Here is a 24,520-nt window from a genome sequence, read left to right as displayed (position 1 = left end):
AGTTCACATTCCTGATTCATACTATGGATGTAGACCAAGCCAGGCTGGATTGGATTCCATAATATGAAGTAAGTAGTCATTAATTTTACTGCTTTTTATTCAATTTTTGGATTTGAAAAGGACCAGGGAGTATGGAATAATGGTACATTAAATAGATAATAGATGCTAGATGGAGACAGAGACTGTCTTTTCACTAAACATTGAGTAAGGAAAATACAGCAAAACCACAGAAATCAAGCAATTTTCTCTTCATTAAAATCATTACATGATTTAGTCTAGTGTGGATAAGCAATTTAGGACTTGGCAAACTTGTGAGATTTTCTGGCTATATATTTCCTGTAAAATTTGAGATGTGAAAATTCCCCCTAACCAATGGGTATTTAAAAGGCATACTTTGAGGAAAAGATAGTTATGCCCATTTTTGGGTTGTCTACTTGTCCATTTAACTTTATCAGTAGAGACATGGTTGTTGAATTCTTGAGTATAAAAATGAGGTATCTTTAAATTTAAAAACAATTTTTTTTTTAAATTTTGAGTGCTTATACATAATGCTCTGGAGATTGTAAAGATACTTAAAAGGATTCATATTCTATCCTGAAATCTGGTGTGTAAAGGGTAAATGTACATGAGAGAAATTGCTCAGGTGTGCACAGAAAAAACTCTAGAAATTTAATAGCTATCTCACCAAAGGAATGCAAGATCAAGGCAGACATACAGATCTCTCCTGGGAATTTTATACCATAGTCTTAAGGATAGAAAGTTATTTTGGGAGTTGATGACTTTATCATGATTTCTAGGCCCATTGTTCCTTTTTGAAGAATTAGTACCATAGTAAAAATCATCTAAGCATGTAGTATATAGCATAGATTTTTGGAAGGGCTTTAGTCAAGCTTTCTATATTTTAAAGAAATACTTTTTTAAAAGGTCAAAATCAGTACTATTACTCTTAATATTATAATCAAAGGGTGATAGGCTCTTTAGATTTTTGATAAAGCAGGCCTCAAACTCAAAAGACTATATTTTTTCAGAGGAAAAAATTAATTGAAGACTTTTGAGCTCTAATTTCAAATCAAATATATTAAATATTAATATGTACATCAGATAGCAATAAGGCAACTTAATTTTCTAGATTCCTTGGTTTCACTATAGAATATACCAGATTAATTTGATAAAATCATAACCAGAACTATGGCTTAATGAAAACATAATAATAGCAGTTACTATTTCTGAACACCTGTACACTTTTTCATTTTCATTTCCTTTAATCACAAAACAATTAGCAAGGCAGGTTTAATCAGAGAGGTTAATGACTTGCTCAAGCTCATCCAGGTACTAAATGGCAGAGAAATGGAGTGCAGGCCTGGTTCAGCTCTCTACACGGTACTCATTGTCAAATATATCACTGTAGCTGTGGATAATTTAGAAGTTACAGTTTGACCTGGTATGGCTATTTGAAAGGCATTGTTTTTGTAGAAAACATATTGACCACCATATTTGCATGTTATCTGTGTTGCAACAAATTATTTTAATGTTAAATGTGAAAAATAATGTTACTGACCAATATAAAAGTGCCATGTTTTTTAATAAAAACACAATTGTTATGTAACAACTGACACTGGAGGTATAATTGCTTCAGACTCAAATGGCTTCTCAAACCTTTTTAAGGGAAATATTTTTATTAACTCAATAATCTATTTCAGTACCCTTCAAGTATTTTCTGATATATAACCTGTCTTCTTATGATTTAATCTCACTTTAGAGCCACCAGAAAGAACATGACCTATAAAATTAAGATAAAGGTTATGGCTACTACATAGCGATGGAGACATTAGTTGGCAGGAATTTGTAGAGAAAAAGATTTAGAGGCTAGATATCTTCCATTTGGTGATGTCATGTTCTTTTCCAAAAGCTTTCTTTCATTTTTTAAACCTTAACCTGAAATATTAAATCCTAGTATTTAGACATCTAGGTTTTCTTGTGCTAACAGCAGGCACTCAATAAATATTTATTGAATGAAATCAGAGATGAGAAAATTTGTATACTGAGGTTTATAATACAAAACAATTTAGGGCTACTTAAACATAAGAAACAATTGTGTTTGTGGAATTTTTCTTAGGGAGGGAACTAATACGCCATTCCGTTTTAAAATTTAGAACAGGGAGCATAAAGTGTGTTATTAATAAACAAATAATGTACTTATATTCTCCGATGTTATAGTCAGTACAAGGAGAGAGCTCAAAAAGTAGGAAGGCAAGTTGGAAAATTTAACGAGATGAAGTTAGGGAGCATGGAAAGAGAACGTGATAAAGCCATGCGTACAGAAATATGCCCGGATGTAACAAAAGAAAGAGAGATCCATGGCGATACCAAACCCAGAGAACATGTCATTCAACTCCCAGCCGAGGAACGCTATTGTCCTATCTCAAAGTGGCTCTCAGACTAGTAGTAGAGTAACAATACAGAATAACCCACTATTGAGATCCAGATGTGCACAAAATACACGCAGATCCTTAGGAGGAAACAAGTCACTATCTGGAAGATGCAGGGAACACACGACAGAAGTAATGTTTGGCTGAGTCTTGAAGGTTGAGATAGGACTGGTATCAAAGGGAGGAAATTAAGGCAGAAGATTGGTGGTAAAAAGATTTGTGTGGCTGGAACATAAGATGAATGTGTGACAAAGGAAAATAAAGAGAGCAAAGTTACAGAAATTGATGATTCAACACCATTTCAGAGTGACTACCATGTGCCTGCATTAATAAGAAGAGTGGACCAATTAAAATATAATCTCTGAGGATGGAGCCCAGGAAAGGGTATTGTTAAAAAGCTCCCCTGGAGACTGTAATGTGCAGCTATAGTTGAGAAGCACTGCAGTAGGTGACTGGAAGTCAGTGAACATTTTCACGTGAGGTAATAGCAAAATTAGACCTTTTTAGGAAAATAACTTTGGCCTGGAAAATGGAGACAGAATGAGTTTGTGTGTTTAAGACTTTGAAGGACTAAAGAGCAGTCCACAGCCTATTATAATACATATGTAGTCACAGAAAAAGACATGTAGGTAGACATACTAAGGAACAGACCATTTTTATACTAATGTTAAGACTATTGGGAATTCTTGGGTTAAACTCTTATTGAAAGTTATAACCAAGCATTATAAAATTTGTATATTATCTATTTGCCACATAGACCTAAAGAACCCAAGCCAAGGTCCCTGGCTGGAACCTGTTTTAATCCCTATTTCACATCCCTTGTGAGGATTCACTGTTTACACATGCTCTATAGTTAATTCATTTTGAAAATTGAAGAAGTTATTGGCAAGAAACGCTTATGGTAACATTATCATGCCAATTTTTTTGATCAGATGAAATCACTTTATCTTGTTTTAGGGGTCATATTACTATTCATTAAGATTATTCTACATTACTTTCCCTTGGTAAACTGCAAGTATTTATCAGCTGAAGGGAATGGGTAATTTAAAAATGCATTAAGAAATCAGACTCTTCAGTAAATGTTTTCTATATTGTTTTCAGAGTTTCTTTGATTTTCTCATTAACAACTATTAATCTGCATACGGTAGGATGTTTTATTTGTAAGGTAACGTCCAATTTTAAAGAAATTTCAAAAAAGAATTGTGTACTAGTTTCTCCAAGCTGTTAAAAATTATATATATGCTTAAAATTGGTATAAATTATTTTATCTAGGAAAAAAAGTTATAGGTTTTGACTTTTACCAGTGGTTCTTCCTGTTTTATGTATATGTGTGTGTATATTTTTTAATGGATCTCCAGTGACACCTCAGAAAAGAACTCTTGTTTGTCTCCTAAAGGGATATTTTCAGCTCATATAACAATGTGAACTGTGGGTTTTCTAGTTATTGTAATTGGTTGTATTATTTTCAGCCAGTTTCTAGTGTTTCCTGAAATATCTCTTAGATTGGATCAGAGACACTCAAAAATTTTTAACTGTGATTTGTCCAATATGTCCTACTGAGTGGAGAAAGAGAGTAATATTTCTCTCTTTTTTTTTCTTCCCTCCTTTTTTTTTTCTTCCCACCTTTCCTCCCTCCCTGCTTGCCTTCCTTCCTTTCTTCTTTGATTTGAGAAGTGAATAAGAAGCTCTCACCAAAAGGAACATTCTACTGGAAAGTTATTATTACACCAATATTAAAGGTGAGACTCAGTAAGGCTAAGTGACTTTCCACACGCCCTAGATGTAAGGAGTGGAGTTAGGCCACAGACTCTCTGACTTCCTACTTCCTATTTTGATACAGAATACCTTATTACAGGACAATTCCCCAAAAAAGATTAGTGAAATACTACAAAAACCATAATGCTCTTGTCATAATGCTATGGCTCTCCTTAATAACTTTCTTAGAGATTTGTGTTTCCAATCTGGGAAACAGTCTTAACATATAAGCTGGTTATCCTAGTTTGAGGAGCATCAATCTATTTGAAGAATTTTAAACTCTTTTTCTGTATATTTTTTGCATTAAAAACACTTTGGAGAATCTGATTAAGGTTATAAATTTCCTTCTCATGAAAATGTATATACACTCATATAGACAGAATTTTGCATACCATTTTAAGGTTTCATTTTTGTAACTATAATTAGGGAGCCAAAGGGAGCTATATAGAAAGAACATATAATAACTTTTTATTTTTATGTATAAGATTTTTTTTCTCTAAGATTTGTTATATGTGAAAGTTAAAAATCTCACCTAAATGGTATGAAATGATATGAATAAGATTAACTTTAACAATCAACCTAATACTTTTTCAATCTTGTAAACTCTAAAATATGGGTACACGAAAACACTAAAAATTCAAATTATGCTTTATAAAGGAAATCAATTAAACCTCACAACTTTTATCTGAAATTTACACAGTACAATATGTTATAAATGTAAGGCTTTGAGAAGAACGTTGTAGAAACTCGAGACCTCATAATCCTGACCAAAACAAAAACAGACAAAATTTAATTTTTTAAAGATAAAAACGGCATTCACTTTTTATGAAAGAGAAGAGGTTTCACCATCCCTGCCAAGATCTTGGGTAATTGTGCAGCAATAACCTCAGACATCATTTCTGGAAATTCAACACTCAGTGCCCGGGACTGGATAAATGTATTCAAGCAGTACAGATGAAGTTGTTTGACAAGCTGTTGATTTAACAAATGGATAAGAAACATATAAGAAAAATAATATATTCATATACTATACAAACATGGCAGCTTATTTTTCTAATAATAGAAATACTTAAGATGTTTTTTTCTTACCAAACTGAAAACATCTCCTTCCACTTTCTAGCATAATATGTAAAATATTACATATTCATGACAAAATATCCTAATATATAGAAAGATTTAAAGAAATGAAAGTATTCTGTAATCCCACAGGATAACCAGTGTGCACATTTTGGTATATTCCAAGGTTTATTTTAATACATACTCAGGTATACACATAATATACACACATGCATATATATTTCCATAAATGAAATTATTGTATAGTCTATTTCTTAATCCAGCTTTTTCATATAACAACATATAGACAATATATAGACTCTTCTATTTCAGTACAAACAACCCAGCATAATCCATTTTAATCTAATTTTAATTTTGTCAAAGTAATTCACGTACATAATTTTGAAAGTCAGCTAGTACTGGAAGACCTATAGCAACAAAAACAACAGCAGCAACAACACAGATGTAACCACTTTAAACTTCTTTAGCCTGTGTCATTTGATATTTACCTGTGTATTTCTAATAAATTTTATTTTCCAAAGTTTACATTATTGATTAATTTTCTATTAAATGAGGATTTAGCTGTCTTGTACTATACACCCCCCTCTTCAACTACACACACTTTCTCTTCCCTCCATTCTCTATATAGTTATATCTCAATTTTTGGCTAAATCGATATCCAACATTTATATTACAAAGATTTTTTTTCCTACTGGATTACATTTTCTTTCTTATATGACTTACTTTAATTTTGCTAGGGCTAATCACCTTATGTTTCTGTTCCTTTTTATTTCTATATCACAAAGTCATAGTCAAAATTTCTGACAGGATTGTAAAGACCCACTTCAATATGTTCATGCAATTGGTAATAGCTCATTTCCATTTTTTTCTTGGTATTAGTGTCCTGAAATCCTCTGCATTAGTTAGTGTGCTGGGACACCCCTTTGCATCTCTCTTGGGTTGAATCTTCTACTTTGGCTTACTCCAGTGTTTTGTTGTAAGAAACCCTGCAGGTGCCCTTGAGAAAGTTTGTATTTGAGGTAATCTCTATGAGATCTTGCAAGTCTGAAAATACTTTTATGATGCCATCATATTTGTTTGATGGTTTGGCTGGTAAAAAAACTTGTTGAAGATTTTTCTTTCCTTGAAAATTCTGAAGGTATTGCTCCATTGTTTTCTGGGTTCCAGTACTGCTATTGAGAACTCTGACATCATTCTGAATCCTGATGATTTGATGTGACTTATTTCTTTTTTCATTGGTATATTTTATGATACCCTCTTTATTCCAGGTGTGCTGAAATTTTACAATGTGCCTTGGTTCAGTTGTGCTGTGCCTGTATACTGGGCCCTTACACTCAGAAAACTCATATCCTTCAGCTCTAGCAACTTTTCTTTTATGATTTCTTACATAATTTCCTCACCTTGATTTTCTCTCTTCTATCTTCTGGAAATTACTACTAACTGGAGAATGGAACCCCATGGATTAATCCCCTAAATTTGCTATCTCTCTACTCTTTCATATCTTTATCTTTTTTGTTATTTTTTTCTTGGTTTTCCTGAGATTTATATTTCCTGAGTTTTATATTTATATTGAATTTTTAATTTCTGCTCTTCTTTAATTATCCAAAAGTGTTTTCTTGCTAAATGTTCCTGTCTAAATGTTTTCTATTCTTGTTTCATGGATGCAACATCATCTTATTTCTCGGAATATCTTAATTTTTTGAAGCTTTCTTCTATTTTCTGCACTCTTGCTGTTTTCTTTAAGTTACATTTTTTTCTGTTTATTTTTCTCTCTGCCTTACATTTTAGAGGCTTTATCTAAATGGCTAATAATCTTGGCTGTCAGTTCATATTCAGTGTGAGGCCTCAAATTTGACCTGGTGAGTAGAAAGTTTTTTATGCTTTGTTGTTATTTTAGTGTGGTTTCTGAACACAGTAGTGATAAAAACTTGTATGCAATATGTCTCGACTAACCCCATATATCTTATTTTATTTACCCAGTTTTGGTGTCAGGTATTTCTAGGGTTTTTTTCCTCTTGTATAGGCAATTATGCATACATATCTTAAATACTTGTCTAATTATTTATTTAAGATAAGTCCTAAAAAGTGGGAATTTGAAAATCACACAAACTTTAACTACTGCTACATGCTGTCAGATTGTCCATTAGCATTGTTACTGACTTATAACTCCATCCAAAATGGTATGAGAGTCTTATTCTCCACATCCATATCTTTGCTTTTCCTGTATACATAAAATCTTTTCTAGCTTAAGACAAAAACATTTGAGAGCATATTCAGAAAAATGTATCACAATTCCTATCAACCATTAAATTACTCTCAAATTATACAAATACTAGTAAAAGGATATTTGGGTGATCTACATTGAAAATGAAAAAAGCATAATATAAATTCTGAGCAGTATGATGCAGGTTTTTAAAATGTAAGTACAAATATAAATTTGAAGAAAACACATGAAGTAAAATTTATATTTCACATTTAAGAAGTTATAGATATAATTCAGAAAGTCATTAATATTCTAGAAAACAAAATACTTACATCATGCAAGTTATCAAGAAGTTTTGTAAGTTGGTAGAAACGCTGTGAGCTAGGGACAACTCCTTTTTGCCTCAAACCAATTGCCTTGATGAGCTCTCTAATGTAGCTTGATCTCATCTCTTCAAACTGGCTTTGACTTCTTAGTCCTTCCAAAGGAACTGTAAGAAGATAATCACAAGTGGCAGTTATGTTTAAAAAAGATGACACTAGCAGTTTATAATTAAATTTCTGAGCTCTATAATGATTTATTTTGATTTGCAACTCTAGATAAAAACATCTTAAATAGGAAAAGTTTTAGACCATGTAAACTCATAGTTCTTTTGAAGAATATGATAAGAACAACTAGGTAAGTTAAAGAACATTTCAGCTTACATATTTTAGAGCTATTAGCATTTGCTCAAAAGAGCACCTGACATTATTCTACATTCCTGTCTAAAATACTTAGTTTGATTTAGTTTACAACTACATGTATGCTGGATCTTTTTTGTCTTTGTCCCCTTCCTGCTGATATGAGAGAAAGCCATTGATATTTGAATTTTCTCTTATATTCAGCCACTTGGTTTTACTCTATTTTACTTATTCATTTATTTATATTTTTAAATCTAACAGCTTTTGTTTGGTTTTTTTTTTGGTATAAAACAATACTATATTCAAATAATAGCTTCATTTTCTCCTTTCCAACAGTTGTAGCTCTCATTTCTGCTTCATGGTTCAATGCATTGTTTAAGACTTCCAGAACAATATTAAAAAATAATAGTAATGGTAAATACCCCTATTTTGTCGTTGATTTTACTGAGAATGCCTCTCATTCCTATTATGATGTTAACTGGTAATTCATATATCTACCTCTGAAATCTTTAATTCATACATCCAAATGTTGGGCACAACTTCCTACTCTTATGACGAGTTCTGTTGTTTCCACTACATAGTCAATTTACCTATTGCTTTTCTCTTAAATCTTTTCGGTCCTTCTGCTGTCGCTTGTCTGAGATGTCCTGGTTGATTTCTTTAGCAACTCTATTACCAGAACTCCCAATTTCCTTGTTTCCTTTTACTTTGGTCTCACTTGTCCTACAAACAAATCTTCAAACTGAAGTGAAGTTTCTGACTTTTTCTGCAACTACATCCAGATTGCTGAAAGAAAAATCACATAATCTCTGGATTTATGATCTTGACCCTTAGCAGTATTTCTATAGAGAAGTGTATTTCATTTGAGCAAGGCCAACCTTACGTGTCCAGCAAAGGGAAATAAATAATCCTTTTTCAAAAACTCCTACTTTATTCCCTCTACCCGAATCAGACCTTGACTTCCACTTCCCTTGGAAAAAAGACGGCCGCAGATAACAAACTGATAGAAACCAAAAGTTAATTCTTTGGTTTTGAGTTTTCAACAGCTCACATCCTGAGTATAAAAGGGATTTAGAAAGGTAATCTTGGCAATATGAGATTTTTGCTCCAATTGAAAACTTAACTATTGTACATACATTTGTATGTATATGCTATATGTATCTATGATCTTGTCCCTTTACTTCATATGGCAGCTATTTTTTTTTAATTTACCATTTTAACCTTTTATTACTTAAAAAAAAATTTTTTTTTTTTTGGATGCAACACATGGCATGTGGGATCTTAGTTCCATGCCCCCTGCATTGGAAGCTCAGAGTCCTAACCACTGGACCACCAGGGAAATCCCTATAGCAGCTATTTTAAACATCCATAACTCTTTTTACACTTCCCAACCAATCCTCAAATCTCCCTCACTCTTTTTTTTTTTTTTTTTTGCGGTACGCGGGCCTCTCACTGTCGTGGCCTCTCCCGTTGCAGAGCACAGGCTCCGGACGCGCAGGCAGAGGCCATGACTCACGGGCCCAGCCACTCCGCGGCATGTGGGATCTTCCCAGACCGAGGCATGAACCTGCGTCCCCTGCATCGGCAGGCGGACTCTCAACCACTGCGCAACCAGGGAAGCCCTAAATCTCCCTCACTCTTAAACATGACTATAAAATTATTTTTTCTTCTGATTACGGAAGCACTGTCTTTTCATTGGGCTTTAAAGAGTTAGAAAACTAGTAACCCAAAACCCTCACTCTATCCATCTAAGTGTTTAGGACCAGACTTGAACCAATTATTCTCTTTACAAAAGAAGCGGGCCTAATTCCACACTGCCTCATTCTTTCAGTATCAACACTAACAATATGCTCCTAGGATATGATAATCTAATCACTAGGCTCTCATCTTATGCTTCTGGGATATCTCTGAAAATTATCCTCCTCTCCTACTCTCTTCCCTAGATTTCAGATCTATGATGAACCAGCTCTCCAAAAAATTTCTATTTCCTTTGAGCTCTTTACATTAATTGTTTTCTTAATTATTACACCCAGCATTACATGATTGGAGAATTTTCTCTCAGATTCTTATTGATTCCACATGTGGGTTTTTAGGAGTTCTTGTAAATATATTAGTGGCAAGTGGGAGAGAGTAAGGGAAGGGCAGTTAGCCAGATGCTATTTTAGATAAGAATACTTTAAAAAAAAGAATACTTATTTTTGGTTTAGCTAATTTAAAAATAATGTGTATTCATTGGAAAAATTTTAGAAAATACAGAAAATACATGGAAAATTACAAGTCACTTGAGATTCTACAATCCAGTATTTCAGGACATTTCCTAATATTATATTGAGAACATTTACTTATATCATTCAAAATTCTTCAAAAATGAATGTTTTAATTCTCACATAAAATTTCATATCACAAAAATGTGTAGGACATACAATTTATTTAATTGTTTTATCATTTGACATTTGGAATATTTTACTAATCTAAACAATACTTATGATGAATGTCTTATTTTTTATGGATATATTCTTAGAAGTAGAATTACTAGAGTAAAAGATATTACCTGTCTTAACACTGATAATATACATTTCTAAACTACTTCTTACTAGTTAACTGTTGTGTGCTTTGTACTGATTATTTTCATTTTAGGTAATCTTTGCTTTGTATAGAGAAAAATAAAATACCATCTCATCTTCACTTCTCTAATTATTAGTGAGGTTGAACAATTTTCTTAAGCTTTTTAGTGATTTTTTTTTCTGTTTTGTATTCGTTTATAGTGATCTAAGCTGTATTTTAAATATTCTTCTCAGTCTGTGGTTTAAAGCCTAGTTTTAAAGTATTTAATCAGTTTTGTAACTTTATTAGGCCAAAGAGTACTGCCCAGGCAATCCAGATTTTGCCATGCTCCAGAGGCAAACACTTTCAATTATTGCAACTATTTCTTTTGATCTTTCCTTCCATAGCTTTTAATAACATCCTTATAGAGCTGCTCCTTGAGTTTTTATTTTTAACTTTTGACTTTCCAGTATGGAAAATGGGGCTGTAGCTCTATTTCCATATTCCAGATCTACTATTACCCCCACACCACAAACACACTCACACACGTAGAACTTCCTATTCCTCCTCTTCCTAATATCATTTTCATAATATTGGTTAGATCAATATTCAGTGTTTACTATTTTAGCTATGCAAAATGCTACTACAGTCAAGTCATATAACATTTACTATGATTTCTTTTCTTTTCTAGTATAATTTTTTGTTTTACTGAGAGTAAGTAACCATATTGATGGGCGTGAAGTGGTATCTAATTGTGTTTTTTATTTGTGTTTCTCTAGTGACTAGTGATGCTGAGCATTTTAATGGTTGTTTGTAAACCTTCTTTTGAGAAATGTCTATCAAGACTTTTATTTATTTTTGAATTGGTTTAATTTTTTATTGTTGAATTGTAGAGGTTCTTTATGTCATCTGGATATTAATACTTTTACCTTAGCAGACATAGGATTTTCAATATTTTCACCAATTCAATGGATTGCCTTTTCTTTGTGTTGTGTCCTTTGATACACAGAGGCTTTAAATTTTGATAAAGTCTATTTATCTTTTTCTTTTGTTGCCTGTGTTTTGGGTGTTATATCCAAGAAATCACTGCAAAATCCAATGTCACAAAACTTGCCCTCTATGTTTTCTTCTAAGGGTTTCATAGTTTTAGCTCTTAGATTTAGTTCTTTGATTTATTTCAAGTTAATTAAAATATTTGTTGAAATATAGTTGATGTACAATATATTAATTTCAGGTGTACTACATAATGATTTGACATTTGCATACATTATGAAATGATCACCACAATCAGTATAGAAAACATCTGTCCCAATACAAAGTTATTACTTACAAAGTTATTATATTACTGGCAATATTCCTTATGCCATATATTACATGCCTTGGCTTATTTATTTTGTAATTGGAGGTTTTTACCTCTTAATCCCCTTCACCTATTTTGCCCCCTATCCCCTCCCCTCTGGCAACCACCTATTTGTTCTCAGTATCTATGAGTCTATTTTCATTTTGTTTTGTTTGTTTTGTTTTTTAGATTCCACATGTAAGTGAGATCACATAATATTTGTCTTTCTCTGAATTATTTCACTTAGCACAATACCCTCTACATCCATCCATGTTGTTGCAAATGGCAAGATTTCTTTTTTCATGGCTGAGTAACATTCCATTATATATTGCCATATATATATATATATATATATATATATATATATATATATATATATACCACATCTTCTTTATCCATTTATTTATCAGTGGACATCTTAGCTATTATAAATAGTGCTGCAATGAACAGTGGTATGCATATATCTTTCCAAATTAGTGTTTTTGTTTCCTTCAGGTAAATACCCAGAAGTGAAATTGCTGGACCATATGGCAATTCTATTTTTAATTTTTTGAAGAACTTACATACTATTTATCATAGTGGCTGTACCAACTTACAATGCTACCAATGGTGCACAAGGGTTCCCTGTTCTCCACATTCTCGCCAACATTTGTTATTTGTTGCTTTTTTAACAATAAGCCATTCTGACAGGTGTGAAGTAGTATCTCATTGTGGTTTTGATTTGTATTTCCTTGATGATTAGGGACATTGAGCATCTTTTCATGTATCTGTTGGCCATCTGAGTATCTTCTTTGGAAAAATGTCTCTTCAGGTCTTCTGCCCATTTTTTAATCAGGTTGTTTGTTTTTTGATATTGAGTTGTATGAGTTCTTTGTACATTTTGGATACTAACTCCTTATCAAATATAGAATTTGCGAATATCTTCTCCCATTCAGTAAGATGCTTTTACATTTTGCTGATAGTTTCCTTCACCTTGCAAAGTTCTTTAGTTTGATGTAGTCCCATTTGTTTATTTTTACTTTTGTTGGCCTTGCCTGAGGAGATAGATCCAAAGAATATTGCTAAGACCAATGTCAAAGAGCATACTGCCAAACATAGGCAGTAAAACATACTGTAGGAATTTTATGGTGTCAGGTCTTACATTTAAGTCTGTAACCGATTTGAAATTTACTTTTGTACATGGTGTGAGAAAGTAGTCCAGTTTAATTCTTTTGCATGTAGCTGTCCATTTTTCTCAACACCATTTATTGAAGAGACTGTATCTTCATTGTATATTCTTGCCTCCTTTGTCTTAGATTAGTTGATCTTACAAGTATGGGTTTATTTCTAGGCTCTCAATTGTGTTTCATTGATCTATGTGTCTGTTTTTGTGCCAACACCATAGTGCTTTGATTACTGTAGCTTTGTAGTATAGTTTGAAATCAGGGCTCTTGATAGCTCTAGCTTCATTCTTCTTTTTCAAAATTGCTTTGGCTATTCACATAAGACTATGTGTTTCCACACATATTTTACAATTATTTTTTCTAGTTCTGTGGAAAATGCCTGTAGTATTTTGGTAGGGTTTGCACTGAATCTATAGATAGCCTTGGGCAGTATGATCATTTTAACAACGTTAATTCTTCCAATCCATGAGCATGGTCTATCTTTCCATTTGTTTGTGTCATCTTCAATTTCTTTCACCAATGTCTTGAAGTTTTTAGATTACTTGCCTTTTATCTCTTTGGTTAGATTTATTCCTAGGTATTTTATTCTTTTTGATGCAATTATAAATGGAATTGTTTATTAATTTCTCCTGATAGTTTATTATAAGTGTATGGAAGTGCAACATATTTCTGTATATTAATTTTCTCTCCTACAACTTTATTGAAATCATTTATTAGTTTAAATAGTTTTGGGTAGCATCTTTAGGATTTTCTACATATAGTATCATGTCATCTGCAAACAGTGGCAGTTTTACTTCTTCTTTTCCAGTATGGATGGTATTTATTGCTTTCTTGTCTGACACTGTGGCTAGAACTTCCAATACTATGTTGAATAAAAGTGATGAAAGTGAGCATCTTTGTCTTGTTCCTGATCTCAGAGAAAATGCTTTCAGATTTCACCACTGAGTATGACAGTGGCTGAGGGTTTGTCATATATGGCCTTTATTATGTTGAGATCTGTTCCCACCACACCCATTTTGTTAAGAGTTTTTATCATAAATGGATGTTGAATTTTTTCAGAGCTTTATCAGCATCTATTGAGATGATCATATGGATTTTATTCTTTAATTTGGTTCATTATATTGATTGATTTGCACATACTGAAGCTTCCTTGCATCCCCAGGATAAATCCCACCTCATCATGGTGCATTATCCTTTTAATGTATGACTGAATTCAGTTTGCTAATACTTTGCTGAGCGTTTTTGCATCTACGTTCATCATTGGCCTGTAGTTTTCTTTTTTTGTGGTATCTTTGTCTGGTTTTGGTATCAAGGTGATGCTGGCCTCATAGAATGCTGGCCTATTTAATTTTTTTTAAATACTTGAGAATAATACCGGTAAAATTCGCCTGTGAAGCCATCTGGTCCTCGACTATTGTTTGTTGGGAGTTTTTGGATAATTGATTCAATTTCATTAACAGTAATCATTCTGTCCATATTTTCTATTTCTTCCTAATTTACTCTTAGAGATTGTACATTTAATTTTTGTTTTTGTTTTTAGGTTTTTAAAAAATTTATCTTTATTTTTTTATTGGAGTATAGTTGCTTTACAATACTGTGTTAGTTTATACTGTACAGCAAAGTGAATCAGCTGCAGGTATACATATATCCCCACTTTTTTGGATTTCCTTCTCATTTAGGTCACCACAGAGCACTGAGTAGAGTTGCCTGTGCTATACAATAGGTTCTCATTAGTTATCTATTTTACACATAGTATCAATAGTGTACATATTTCAATCCCAGAGATTGCACATTTCTAGCAATGTATCCATTTCTTCTAGGTTGTCCATTTTATTGGCATATTTGTGCTAATTGGTACATATTGCACTAACCTCTTACAATCTTTGTATTTCTGTGGTGACAGTTGTAATTTCTTTTTCAATTCTGATTTTATTTTTATGGGCCCTCTTCCATTTTTTCTTGGTGATTCTGGCTAAAGTTTTATTAATTTTGTTTATCTTTTTAAAGAAACAGCTTTTAGCTTAATTGATATTTTCTACTGTTTTTTCATCTCTGTTTCATTTATTTCTGCTCTGATCTTTCTTTTCTTCTACTAAGTTTGGGTTTTGTTTGCTCTTCTTTTTCTAGTTCCTTTAGGTGTAGATTAGATTGTTCATTTGTTTTTTGTTGTTGTTGTTGTTGTTTCTTGAGGTAGGCCTGTATTGTTATAAATTTCCCTCTTGGAACTGCTTTGGCTGTGTCCCATAGATTCCGGAACAATTTGTTTTCCGCTTTCATTTGTCTCAAGGTATGTTTTTATTTTCTCTCAATTTCTTCAGTGACCATTGGTTGTTTAGAAGCATATTGTTTAGACTCCCTGTAATTTTTTCCAGTTCTTTTCCTTGTAGTTGATTTCTAGTCTCATACCATTGTGTTCAGAATAGACACTTAATATGATTTCATTTTTCTTAAATTTATTGAGACTTGTTTTGTGGCCTAGCATGAGATCTATCTTGGACAACGTTCCATGTGGACTTGAAAAGTATGTGTATACTCTTGTTTTTTTAATGGAATGTTCTGTAGATATCTATTAAGTCCATCTAGTCTAATGTTTCATCTAAGGCCCATGTTTCGTATTGACTTTCTGTCTGGATTTTCTGTACATTGATGTAAGTGGGGTGTTAAAGTCCCCTAGTATTATTGTATTACTGTCAATTTCTCCCTTTTTGTTTGTTATTATTTGCTTCATGTATTTAGGTGGTATTTTATACCTTTTTAATGTGTGTATCCCTTAACTACTTATTGTATATAGATGATTTTACTACTTTTGTCTTTTAACCATTTACTAGCTTTACAAGTGGTGATCTACTACCTTTACTGTATGTCTGTCTTTACTGGTAAGAATTTTCCTTTCATAGTTTCATATTTCTAGTTGTGGCCTTTCTTTTCTGCTTAGCAGAGTCTCTTTGACATTTTTTGTCAAGCTGGTTTATTGGTATTGAACTCTTCTAGGTTTTGCTCGTCTGTGAAATTCTTTTTCTTTCCTTTAAATCTGAATGATATCCTTGCTAGGTAGAGTATTCTTGGTTGTAGGTTTTTTCCTTTCATCACTTTGAATGTATCATGCCACTCTCTTCTTGCTTGCAAAGTTTCTGCTGAAAAGTTAGCAGATGGTCTTAAGGAAGTTCCCTTGTACATAACTAGCTGGTTCTTTTTCTTGCTGCTTTTAAGATTCTGTCTTTATCTTTAATTTTTGTCATTTTAAGTATCATGTGGCTTGGTGTGGACCTCTTTGGGTCCATCTTATTTATAGTTTTTGTGCTTCCTGGATCTGGATGTCTGTTTCCTTCCTCAGGTTAATGAATTCTTCCAGCTATTATTTCTTAAGATCTTGACCCCTTTCTCTCTCTTCTCTCTTTCTGGGACTGTGTAATACAAATATTAGTATGCTTGATATTGCCCCAGAGGTCTCTTAAACTATCCTCATTTTTTAAAGTTCATTTTTCTTTTTTCTGTTCAGTTTGGGGGATATACACTACTTCATCTTCCAGATCACTGATCCATTCCTCCGTATCATCTAATCTATTCTTTCTTTCTAGTGTATTTTTTATTTCAGTTATAGTATTCTTCAGCTCTGATTGGTTCTTTGTATTTTTTAACTCTTTGTTGGAATTCTCACTGTGTTCATGAGCATCTTTACAATCATTACCTTGAACTCTTTTTTTGGGGGGTGGAGGGTGGGTAGATTGCTTATCTCCAATTCATTTGGTTCTTTTTCAGAGATTTTGTTTTGTTTTTCTGTTTGGAACATATTCCTCTTTATTCTCATTCTGCCCAACTCTCTGTGTTTGTTTCTATGTGTTATGTAGGTTCGTTACATTTCCCAATCTTGGAGAACTGGCCTTATGAATGAGACATTCTAGGGACCCAGCAGTATGTTCCCCTCTGGCCACCAGAGCTATATTCTCTAGTATGTGGACTGTGTGTGTCCTTCTGTTGTGGTGGGGCTGACAAATGTGGGTGCACTGGTAGGGAGGGCTGGTTCCCTGTGAGTCCCTGCCTCATGTGGTGGCTACAGGCTCACTGGCAGGCAGGGCTGGGTCCCTGTGTAGCTGGGCAGCCCAGGGTGGCTTGGGGTTGGTACCTGCTTTCTGGAGGACAGGTAAGCCCCCTGTGCTAATCCAGAGAGAAGATTCCAAAATGATGTTTGCCAGCGCCTGTGTTATCATGGTAGAATGAGCTCCCCAAAATGGCTGCCACCAGCATCTTTGTTTCTAGGGGTAGTCCCAGTTGCCTCCTGCCTTCCTGGGGGGCTCTCCAAGATCAGCAAGTGGGTCCGACCCAGGCTCCTTTCAGACTACTGACATTATGCTAGGACTTGGGAGTATGCGAGATTTTGCATATGTTTTTTAAAAGCAGCACCTCTGTTTCTTATAGCTTTCCAGCTCTCTCAAACGTAAGCCCCACTGGTTTTCAAAGCTAGATATTCTGGGGACTCATCTTCTTGCTGCAGGACCCAGAGCTGGGGAGCCTAATATAGGACTCATACCCCTTGCTTCTTTGAATGGACCTCTACAATTGTGATATTTCTTCTATTTGTGGGTTGCTGACCCAGGGATGTGGGTCCTGACTATACTATGTTTCCACTTCTCCTACCTGAGTCATTGTGCTTCCTTATTTATCTCTTTTGTTATGGAAAATCTTTTCTGATAATCTTCAGGTTGTTCTCATAGATATCTGCTCTAAAAATAGCTGTAATTTTGGTGTGTCTGTGGGAGGAGGTGAGTTCATATTCTTCCTACTCCATTATCTTGACCACCTCCCTCCAAAATGACAAGTTAATTTTTGTATATAGTATAAGGTAAGGGTACAACTTAATTTTTTTGAATGAAATTTTCCATATACCATTTGCTGAAAAGACATTCCCTTAATGTTTATATCTGTTTCTTTTTCTAATGTTTTGTTATTCTCTTTCTATATTTGGGCTTCCTTCTGAACTGTGATTTTTCTTTTTTTTTGTTTTTTTTTTGTTTTTTTGCTCTACTTTTGAGAGGTTTTTCAACTCTGTCATCCAATGGCAGTACTCACTTTTAAATTTTATATATATATATATATATATATATATATATATATATATATAAATTTCCAAGAGCTCTTTTCTTTCTTTGTGTTATTCCTTTTTTAGGTATCCAGTCATTGTTTTATGGTTGGAATATGCTCTTTTATCTTTCTAAAGAAGGATGGCTTTTAAATTATTTTGAAGTTCTCATCTCCCTACATGGTTTCTGTTTCCTCCAAGTTTTTTTTGTTTTTTTTTTTGTCTTTGTCTTTGATATCAAACGCCTTCCCCAGATGCCTTGGTTGTTTATTTATATTCTAGAGTAGAAAATTAAAAAGCTGATTGATAGCTCTGTTTGAATGGATAGTGCTTATTGACTGTGAGCTTTAGTACAGGGCAATCTGGCTAAGCTATTTCAAAGAGAACCTCTTGCTATAAGCATATTTAGTTCTTTTTCTTTCCAGCTAAACACATTCTTTAGAGAAGAATCTTTCATTTTCCTATCTGGAGAATAGAAACTTGGATGACGGTGTTCCAGAAGACAGGTGGGTTTCAAGGATGGTGTCTCAACATTTAGTATATACTTAATTTGTTTCCACTATCGAACCCCTCACCCTCATCAGTGCCTGCAGTTCACCAATCCAGCTGCCTTCTGTTATGGCCTCTTCAGGGAATAAACCTACAATCTCTGCCTTAGTTGCAGAAGAACAATTGCATGGTTGGGTGATATTTGGAAACAGACTTTCAACAGAACTTGGTGTTTTAAATTCCACTTTCATTCTCATTTCAAAAAACAAAATCATTGTTGTCACTAATTGCAAAACATGTTAGAGATTCAGTGATGCAAGTCAAGGTGCTTTTTGACTTTTCTTACTTCAGGCTTAGAATCCATCTTCTCAGGTATGCTAAATTAGTTCTACTTGCTGGCTTGCAGAATTTTATTGCTATTGATTTTTCTTTCATTTTCTTTCCCTTTTATTTTATTTCTTAAAGAAGTCCCTTGACTAATTTTTTATGTAGTTTTATTAGGAACAATGGTAAAAGTGTGTGTTCAAACAGCCATATTTTCCTGGATATCTGTATTTTAATTTTTAATGGCAAATGGGAGGTTTAAATTCTCATCAAATCATTAAACTTTTTCTTTGCCAACTTTCCTATTGCATTTATTTTTTAAAAGGCATTCCTTATTTGAGATTTCTAAATCATTTATATTCCTTTTAGCTACTTTTTAACAATTAAGGTCCTTATAATTATGTGCCATTTATTTTAGGATACAATTTGAACTAAATATCCAAACTAAGTTTCCCCCAAATATAAAGCTACTTTTCTCAACAATATTTATTTGTTCCATGCTCAAAGATCTGTCATGTTTCCATGCAGCATATTAAGTTCTAGTATATACTAGTCTGACTTGACTAATTCAGTGTATGTATTTCTCTTCCACACTCTATTAATTATTGTAGCTTTCTAATTATCTCTCTGCTCCCAGATTTTTGTAATACTTATCTATTTTTTAAGACTTAAGGATGAATTTTCAATAACTTTGCCAAGTCTCTCCTCAAAAATCACATTAAAATTTGTGCAAATTTTATTACACAATTACATATAATAACATATATATATATATATATATATATATTATGTATAGTACTATTCCTAAATATATAATTTTCCCTTTTCTTGAAGTTGCAAGTGGCCAAAAACCTTGCCTTCTATGGTATGTGAGGGGAAGTCATATGTATCTCCCTTCCTTCCCTTACCACTCCCTTTCCTTACCACTGCTCTAGTGATTATGGAAGCATGCATCAAGATGTAGCCTCCACTGGCCTGGAACACCTGAGTGATGACAATGAGCCTCCCTGTAGATCTGCATTGGAAATATAGTAAGAAGAATAAATACTTAAAAAAATTTTTTTTGATAACCTACTGAGATTTAGGGTTGTTTGGTCCCCAGCATAATGTAGCCTAGCCATAATTACAGAATTATGTTAATGATTTCAACTAATTTGGGAGATCTAGGACTACCTGTGATATATCTGTTATTGGATTCATTACTGTCAAGAAAAGAATGACAGGCATTAACTGCTGTATTATTACATTTATTCCAGTTGACTCTCTTGGCCAGTCCCATATCAATTCCCTTAACCCCTTTTATGCTTTTTCATCAAATTAGGCTTGCAGGGCTATGCTCCAGATAGGGTTTGCAAGGGTGGGGGATAAGGCTATGGATCCTTAGATCCTGTATTAATCTGTATCTGGACATAGAGTTCATGAGGTAAACTTTCTTCTTAAGAGTTCAGCTTTTCTGCTTTTCCTCTTGATATACTCCCCAGCCCCACCATTCGAGATTTATGCCATTAGAAGGAAGTCTCTGCACAATCATTGATGAGAGACTATTGGCTCACTTTCTACCTAAGGCCTTAGCTTTCTGTGGTTTCCTTTCAAATCACTATGAGTGAAGGAAGGGCCAGATCAGACATTCAAAGGCTGAGTCTACCTGTGCATGGAAATGCCACAGAAAAGGGTAAAAGTTAGAAGAAATTAAAAAAAAATTTCCCTCCCAGACCCTTGGGGATCCACTGAAACAGAGGTGCATGTGTTCTTTGTGTATTAAAGAATGAATGGATATCTACCCATTCTTCTGGTTACCAATGCTGTTCTATAGTACAACATTTCCTTTTTCTTCAGGGTATGCAACTAGGGTGCATTTTCCAGCCTCTCCTGCAGTTAAGGTGAGCCATAGAATGTGGGTGGCAGACAGTTCAAGGTCTCATCTCTAAACCTTTTCTTACGCAGTGCTCATCTTCTAGTCAGATCCAATGGAGGACTCCAAGGTGATGAAAAGGGTAGAGCCCCTGGATGTAAGGAGCCTGGGTTTTCTTGCCAACCCACTGGACTGACTGTGAGTAATAAATAAACTGCTATTGTACTATACTACTGATCTTTGCAGTTATGTGTTATAACCGTTAGCCTATCCTGACATAAAGAGAATAGTTACAAATAAAATTGTGCATTTTACAGAGTAAATCCTCTGTGAGGTGGGGACGTAGGGAAGCATAGTTTGTATTTATGCAATATTAATTAGTTTATAATATCTAATTGGATGAATATGAAAAAGTCATTTAATTATGTTTTACCTAAAAAGGATAGAAACTGGCTTAATTGATAGGCTATTTTAATATTAGGTGATTGATAGGTAAAACCTGAGAAATATGAAGTAATATTATTATAGTCTATGGATGTTTCTCTTTTGCAGTTATTATCTAAGATTCATAGCTCATGTGTAATTATATAATCATATTGTTGTTTGAAACTTTCCTAATGAATTAAAAATTAAGAAATATCTTGTATTAAGTTACTTATGCTCACTCACTTGTATTAAGAAGTAGCAGTACTTTCATACAGAGGAACTCTTCTTGGCTAACTTGAAGCTTCACAAACTCCTGTGGGATCTGCCACATGGTAAGGCATAATGAATAGAATGATGATTCTTTCATCCGCTGTCTTGCACCACACACAACACACAAAAGAAAAAGCAACAGGAAAAAAAAAACACACAGAGTAGCTTAGCCAGTTTATGTAATGTATCAGAGATTATGAGATTTAGTAATTAACTGACTTATTGAAAATGACTTTTTATAAACAAACTCAATATTTGGAATTTTAAATGTCTTCTAAATTTAGTCACAATACTGGATTTTTGAAGTTAGAAAATTATATTAAATATACATTAACTAAGATTAATGCTGTTTCTCACTTTTATTATCACATTTAAAAAACCTAAACCAAGAAAGGAGAGCAAAGTTGTGGGAGTTGAAAATGTGGTGCTGAGGAACACTCAGGAAATACTTTATTTACTGATTTTTTCCTGTGAAAAACACAAATAAAATTTTGTGTGCAATCTAATGGGAGAGTGAATTCAATTCACAGAAATTGAATAGTATAGAATAGTTCAGTGCACTCAGTTTAGAGTATCCAGTATAAAATAGTTACACTGTGAACTATTCTAGAGGAAATGTATGGTGATATAGAAAAGACAACATTAACAAGCATTAAATAATTGACAAGACAAACAAATTCTGAATGTTGAGAAAATTTACTTAAGAAGGCATTTTTTCAACTCTGTACTGTTTTGTAATATTTGTGCTAGTCAAAGAAGTGAACAGGAATAGCGGGAAAAAAACTAGATTTTGACTCAGAAGAGCTAAGATTCTTTGACAAATTATGCAATCTCATCTGCCTCAGTTTCCTGGACTGTGAAATAAAGGGTGCTGATTCCTTACCAACTTCAAGGGATTGTAGGAAAAAATGGAATAAAATATATGAAAGTTACCTGTAATCTGTAAAGACTTATCCAAATATAAATTATCATGTTATATAATTCTGAGTCAGCATGCACCATTAGGACAGTATAAATATTTTCATGAAAATATTCTTACTCAGTTTAAGGTTACATGTAGAAAGTTAATTACAGTAATTCCAATATAATGAAGCAAATTGAATTCAATTTCAATATTTATCTTTCAATATTTTAAATAAATTACCAGTCTAATTTTTCCTCTAGGAAGAGAGATAATATTTTTACTTTTTGAAGGTAAGTCAATACTTTCATGCAAAAATATTCCTCATTTAATTCATTATCTTCATTACTACCAATGTAAAAATTTTAATTGGATAAACTAAATATTCACTTTTGTCTTTAAGTATATTTCTTGATACATTTTTGAAGTTTAAAAATTTTTGATTTGTGACAACTATTGAAGTAAAAGAAAAAAACTCCAAATGTCACATCACTGATAAAATAATAAAATTTTATTAATGTTGTCATTTAAAGCTATATCCCGAGGTAGTTCTAAGAAACTTTTCAGGAAAATTTTATTATTTAGGACACTAGATGTATGATCATCTATTGACATGTAATTTTCAAGATTATCCTACATATATACTTTTGATAACAATAACAACAAATGTCAAGTTACTACTTACTCATTTAGTATTAGATCAGGTGCAAAATACAGCATCTGTCCACTGACATGCTTATAAGATCTCCATCCTAGTCCAAATACCATTAAGCTCATCCAAGAATACTGGATGAGAGTTATCTGGTCATCAATATGTAAGTTTCGAAAACCTACAAAATAAATTTACATATAAAATGATCACAAAAATCACTTTGTCAAAAACCTTAAAAATAAATAAAAATTTGAAAATAGATGTAAGTAGGGTAATGTGATATAATGTTTTCAATCTCAATATATTTACAAAAAAAAAAAGCAGGAAATAATAATAGAGTCTGAAACACTAAAAAGAAGAAGAGACTCTGGAATTTATTAAAATTAGTCACTGTGATTAAGCATTTCTGGGAATTCATTAATTAAATCAAACATCTATCATTCATTCATGCAACACATTTATTGAGAGCCAATTGTGTGCCAGGAACTGTGGTAAAATGTTGGGGCTATGAAGATGAGTAAGACACAACCGTTGCCCTTAAAAGAAGCTTGCAACTCAACAGGAGAGTTAAGCACATAAGTACTGTGATAGAGAAGGTAAGAGGGAATACACCAGGCAATAGGGAGATCAGGAAAATTGCCCCCAAACAGAAATAATGCCTGAACAGAATAGAGTCAGTTGGTTGAGGAATCTTAATTCTTTGGGATTTAAACATAAATTGGTTTTATTTTGTAAAATCACTGCTTTCAATTATGCTACATCTAGTTTTTCTTTAACAATCCTTAATTAAATTTTGGGTAGATTCCATAGTTTTCTGGTCACTTTTGCTTCTGAAGCTTAATCCAGCCTCATTTTAAACTCCCATATGGTTTAAGAGGTTTAGAGTCTGTGTGTGTGTGTGTGTGTGTGTGTGTGTGTGTGTGGTGTGAATACTCTGGTCTTTCACAACTCACAACCTCCCTCTTTTAGACCTTTCTCTGGTGTTGGTGGCAGAGGAAGGATGGCAGGGAAAAGGCAAGTGTATCTTCATTTACATAGTCAAAGTTTTCTCTCCATCTCTTTCTAATTCTCTTTTTGCCCACTTGGGGGAAGATGACCAGCTCAGCACTGATGGGCTTAAAGGAGGGAGGGGTAAAGAGGTGTTTGGAGGCATGGGCTGGGGTCAGATCGTGGATGGTCTTGTATTCCTATTAAGGAGCAATGGGAGTGTTATAGCCTGATTTATATTATGCACAGCTCATTGATAGCCATGTGGAGGATGGATTCAAGGGAAAAGGTCTGAGGTCAGGGAGAGAAATTGGGAGCTATGGCCAAAGTCCAGGTGAGAGATGGTAAAAGC

At 33.4% G+C, this 24,520-nt stretch overlaps 1 protein-coding gene across 2 annotated transcripts in view; it reads right to left on the bottom strand.

Annotated features, from left to right (window-relative positions):
* Positions 1 to 4,955: 4,955 nt before the first annotated feature.
* PGR (progesterone receptor) overlaps positions 4,956 to 24,520 on the bottom strand; it is a gene marked incomplete at its 5' end in the record, with an annotated part of 105,918 nt that continues 86,353 nt past the window's right edge. For both annotated transcript variants that reach the window (XM_081240798.1, XM_081240799.1), the window contains 4 exons: positions 4,956 to 5,156; positions 7,797 to 7,954; positions 21,602 to 21,732; positions 23,215 to 23,359. In XM_081240798.1, coding sequence (XP_081096924.1) covers positions 5,001 to 5,156; positions 7,797 to 7,954; positions 21,602 to 21,732; positions 23,215 to 23,359 — 590 coding nt within the window. In that variant the 3' untranslated portion in view covers positions 4,956 to 5,000. The remainder of the gene's footprint in view (positions 5,157 to 7,796; positions 7,955 to 21,601; positions 21,733 to 23,214; positions 23,360 to 24,520) is intronic.

This window comes from Mesoplodon bidens (genome assembly GCF_964165515.1).
Source record: "Mesoplodon bidens genome assembly, chromosome: 7".
Taxonomy (NCBI): Eukaryota; Metazoa; Chordata; class Mammalia; order Artiodactyla; family Ziphiidae; genus Mesoplodon; species Mesoplodon bidens.
This window is presented reverse-complemented; position numbering and strand designations above follow the sequence as displayed.